Genomic DNA, 4,669 nt, shown 5'->3' with positions numbered 1-4,669 from the left:
GAAAAATTATTTGCTTGGATTTTTTTTTTATCTGCAGTCTTCTAGAATGAGAAGGTTATTTTGAAATAGTACTGTAGAGAAGAAAGCAGAAAAATTAGGTTGATTTAGTATTGATAAATAACCCCATAGTGCCAGGTGGCCACTGTGCATGTCATGGTGATTACACAGAACTTTCCTAGCAGAAATAAAGTATTTTCTTAATGCAAATTGGAATGCCAAGTTGACTGTGATGTGTACTAAGCCTTAAGCAGTAGGTGGCATAATATGACCTTATAGAGAAGAATGGGAGAGGTAATGTTGTGTCCAAGGCTTGCTAGCTGGAATTCTTCCCAATTTGAGAGGGCCACCTCACAACACTGCCTGCATTTTAGGAGTTAAAAAGAGTATTAAATGGAAAAAATAAGAATTGCCAACAACACCTTTACAGAAAATGCAGGAGCAGGCAGAGGAGGGACTTTCATCCCTACCAAGCCAGCCCCTTCAACAAAACAACAAATGCTCTTCCAACTCTTGCAGGGAATGACCCAGATCAGTGACACCCAAGACAACCACCAGAATGAGGGTGAGAAGGAGCCACATGAACTGGCGGAAATGTGCCTGAGGGAGCTGGTTTCTCGGGCAACTTATGGCAAGATACACAACGTCATCAAGCCTTTGCTGATGTGAGCAACAGTGTTTCTAATATCAATATTATTTTTTTGTGTGTGTGTTTGTGTGTGTGGTTGGGGGGAGGGGGTTGTGTGTGCGCATATATCACAATTACTGTTGTCTCTGTGCTCAGATATGTAATTTTCAGCTTGAAAGAGGGACACCATGTTTCCATCATTATCATTATTCGTACATTACTTATTGGAAAGACAACTTCAAGTGAAATCCAGAGTGACTTCAGTAGTGAATGTATCCAACTGTTTCACACCTTTTGCCATGTTACTGAAATGGATCATGTCCTCTGCTCTCTCTTGCTTGCCTTGTTTAGTTCTACTAATTTGTTTAAGACATATTTCCCTTCATAGTTTAATTCTCTTTTGTAATTGATTGATTCTTCAGTGAATTGTTTTTTCTCTTATGGTTATGGTTTGTTTATTTATTTATATGTTATAATTTATGATGGATTCATTTCTTTTTTCCCTCAGCCATTTAGACTACGAAGGACTGTGGGTCAACAACAGCTTTGCTGTGCAGGTCTTCAAGATCGTCATGTACTCCATACAGGTACTTACATTTCACATAATTACAGCCAAAAAATAATTGAATAAATATAGTAATAAAGTATTTGTACTAAAAAAAATTACAACAAAAATACAAAAAAACAGTAAGGTTGTTTGTAAAGACAAGGCTATGACGTCTCCTTTAACCCTTTGGCGCATGGGAATATCCCCTTCATGCTTGGTGGAAACACTGAGTTCACCTTAACATGTTTAAAGGGCACCCAGCACTGATGGGTGAAGCACGTGGATATCTGTTGTCAGGCGCTGTGCTGAAGTGCTTAATTTGAATATTTGCTGAGAGAATGTGAAGGTCTTTTTCTGACCCTGTGTGAAAGAAGTCGAAATATGTATACGGTATTTGGTTATTTTTGTGTGTATACAGAAATTTAAGGTTTGGTGGCTTTGTGACTCTGTGGCCTTTATTTATATAATTAATTTGTATACTTGTTTCCTCTGTGTTGTGTTCGCATACACTTATGAAGTCACAATTACATCATGTACTGACCTGAAATGTATATTTCATTGCTCTAATAAATCCCTTGATGTAATCCCATATGCCTTCTTGTGAGGTGCTGCATCTTTCATTAAGAACTTGTATAGGATTAGTTTGTAATTTACATACTTGCCGGTAGGGGACGTGCATACATAGAAAATGCATTGCGGGGATAATTTAAATATGTTGTTAGTAATACTCTAATACAATTTATACAACTAAATAGGAACTATATAGAAGATTCATATACATAACACTCTACAAGATGTATCATGACAGCAACCTAGGGTTTTAGATGCTTGTATTTCTTCCTGTTATCTTGTTCTAAACTAAAACAGAGAGAAATGTTTAGACAGTTGAGAAGGAAACCGCTACAGTAAGGATGCAATTTAAACTCCCCAGCACTTTAGATCACACTTAATCAAATATATTATCTCAGACATTATCAAAACCCTAACATTACACCTAACATTCCAAAAACACTAAACCTTTTTGAGAAACTAGCACAGTCATTGTTCCATCTCTCACCCCATAGGCTCAGTACAGCATCACAGTGATAGAGCTCCTGATGGCACACCTCAATGAGAAGAGCAGCGAGCCGGCGCAGATAAGGACAGGCATCGCAGACGTGCTTTCCAAGGTGATTCCAATCGCTGCGGGAGAATGCATAGGTAAGTGGCAGAGGGTAGTAAGTCTTGGGTCCGAGAGGTGTGACTTATTTATTTTGTACTATTGTTATTTTGAAGAAACGAAATACAGATGAATTACAACTGGAACTGAAAGATGATAGCTTTATTCTGTCAATTTTTTCACAGTGCATGTACAAAGCATGTAGTTTACCAACACTTCTATGCCCAATGTACTAAAACCTCTAATCCTCGCTCCTTCCTCCTTCCCTCACCCTCCCCTCTCCTTCCCCAATGGACAGGCCCTTCGGTCATTGAGATCATCAACTCCCTGCTGGAGCACATCCGCTCCTCGGTGGTGGGTGGAGTGAGCGGAAAGGAGAGCTCAGCTGAGAAGATGTACCAGGAGACGCTAATCCATGCTCTAGGAGAATATGCCAACCACCTGCCTGACTATCAGAAGATCGACTCCATGGTCTTCATCCTGAATAAGGTAGGAGGCTGGGTCGAGCCAGGCGGAGGTTGTGGAATGCAAACAGTTGCAGAAGATGGCAGACTCAGGTGGTTGTGCGGATGGATACCTGGGGACAGAGAGGGATGAGTATAAGGGGATGGATTAAGAGGTATGGGTATGTAGCCTTTTGGTATTAGGTGGTGTATAGATGATTGAATGGTGTGGGTATGTAGGTAGAAATGTAATGGTATGTGGGTAGAGGGGAATAGTTATGCATGTAGAGCCATATGGATATATTGGTAAATAGCTTTAGTTATGTGGGTAAAGAGGTATAGAGACGTTAGGAAGATATGGGTGTGTGGGTAGAGGGGCATTGGTATATAAATGCGGGATAACGTAGAAGGACATTCCAGGTGTGGTAGTAAGAGTAGGTTTACCAAAATCATTCATCTAATTAGGTTCAAGTAACTTATTTACACAATTTCTTGCATTTTTTCCTGTAAAAATATAGGTGTAAGTATAGACACAAAGGAATTTGATTTTCTAAAAACCTATTTCTTTTTTAAAGAAAAAAAAGTGTATAGATCGTGTTTCCTGATAAGTTTCCGGTTGTTTCTCTATTGATTTTTTGCTTCAGGTGCCGGGTAGTGACCGAGTGGACGATGGAGGTTCACAGCGACCTGAGGCAGAGGTTAAACTTCAGCATCTGCTCCTCAAGTCACTTCTCAAGGTCAGGCTTGCCTGCTGAAAGTTGGTCTTCCTCCTTTTCTTTTTCTTCTTTTTCCTTTTTTTTTTTTATTCCTCTTCTTTTTTCTTCTTTCTCCTCTTTGTCTTTATCATCTTCATCTTCTTTTTCTTTTTTTCTAATTCTTCTTTGTCTTCTTCCTCTTTTCCAACTTTTCCAAATTCTAATTCTGTGTAGCATTCTCTATTTTTTTTTTTTTTTTTAGCCTTCGGACACATGCTTGATAACTGCAGAGGGTCTGTTGCATTCTTACCCGGTGCACTCTGTCTTGATCTGATTGTAGCGTCATGTCTCTCTAGGTCGGAACCAAGTACACGACGGTGCAGTACTCAACCACCTTTGCACAGTCTTTCCTGGTTCGTCTCATGCGCCTCTCCGTCTCGAGTGACGCCGAGGTCCGTCTCACGGTGCAGCAAATTCTCCACACACTCATTGACCGCCACCAGAACATTGAGAAGCTTGCCAAACCAACGTAAGACATTAGCACATGCTGGCTGATGAAGTGCTGTTGGGTGTGGGCTGATTTTAAGGAGTTTTTTTTAAACTGTTTGTTATGTGTTTTTCAATTTGTCAGATTTATATAAGCGGGGATTTTTTGTTCATGCCAGATGGACAACATTTTGTAAGGGGTGATATCTGACTTTAGTTTATTGCGACCTGATCTCATTCATCTTTACCAAATGATATATACCCTTGCTGATTTCAAGGAGGCATGCTTACCTCATTAATGCAAAGGAATATTAATGCTCGGCCCTCCTCACAGCCTTGAGGTGAGTCGACTGGGCCTGACAATGAGCAAGCCGGTGCGTCAAGACGTCAACTTCTGGAAGAAGTCTGGCAACGAGATCATGCTCTCCATCCAAGAGAATTGCGAGTTCAGCAACAACCGCCTGGTCAACATTGAGGCCATTTATGCCACCCTCATGCTGCTCATGGCCGAAATTCGCTCAGATGATGTCATGGTGGACATCCTGAGGGTTCTGTTCCATGTGCAGGTGCGTGTGTGTGTGTGTGTGTGTTTGTGCGTGTGCATGTGCGTGTGTGTGCATGCACTTGTTTCACTTTTAAAAGGTACATGTTTTATTTCCTTCTCAATGCTCTCACTATTTTTATGATGTTGAAAATAACAAAAAGGAGAAAGTT

The 4,669-nt window shown here is 40.4% G+C and overlaps 1 protein-coding gene across 1 annotated transcript in view; it reads left to right on the top strand.

The window, feature by feature from the left end:
* The first annotated feature begins 375 nt into the window (after window positions 1–375).
* Window positions 376–4,669, top strand: part of LOC125034161 (protein EFR3 homolog cmp44E-like) — a 5,673-nt gene continuing 1,379 nt past the window's right edge. The window contains exons 1-7 of the mRNA XM_047625840.1: window positions 376–662; window positions 1,134–1,212; window positions 2,237–2,372; window positions 2,630–2,820; window positions 3,419–3,511; window positions 3,826–3,998; window positions 4,290–4,521. Of these exons, the coding sequence (XP_047481796.1) occupies window positions 391–662; window positions 1,134–1,212; window positions 2,237–2,372; window positions 2,630–2,820; window positions 3,419–3,511; window positions 3,826–3,998; window positions 4,290–4,521 (1,176 nt within the window). The 5' untranslated portion in view covers window positions 376–390. The remainder of the gene's footprint in view (window positions 663–1,133; window positions 1,213–2,236; window positions 2,373–2,629; window positions 2,821–3,418; window positions 3,512–3,825; window positions 3,999–4,289; window positions 4,522–4,669) is intronic.

The sequence above is a fragment of the Penaeus chinensis genome, chromosome 17, assembly GCF_019202785.1.
Source record: "Penaeus chinensis breed Huanghai No. 1 chromosome 17, ASM1920278v2, whole genome shotgun sequence".
In the NCBI taxonomy this organism is placed as follows: domain Eukaryota; kingdom Metazoa; phylum Arthropoda; class Malacostraca; order Decapoda; family Penaeidae; genus Penaeus; species Penaeus chinensis.
Note: the sequence above shows the minus strand (reverse complement) of the source record. Positions and strands in the feature narration are given on the sequence as shown.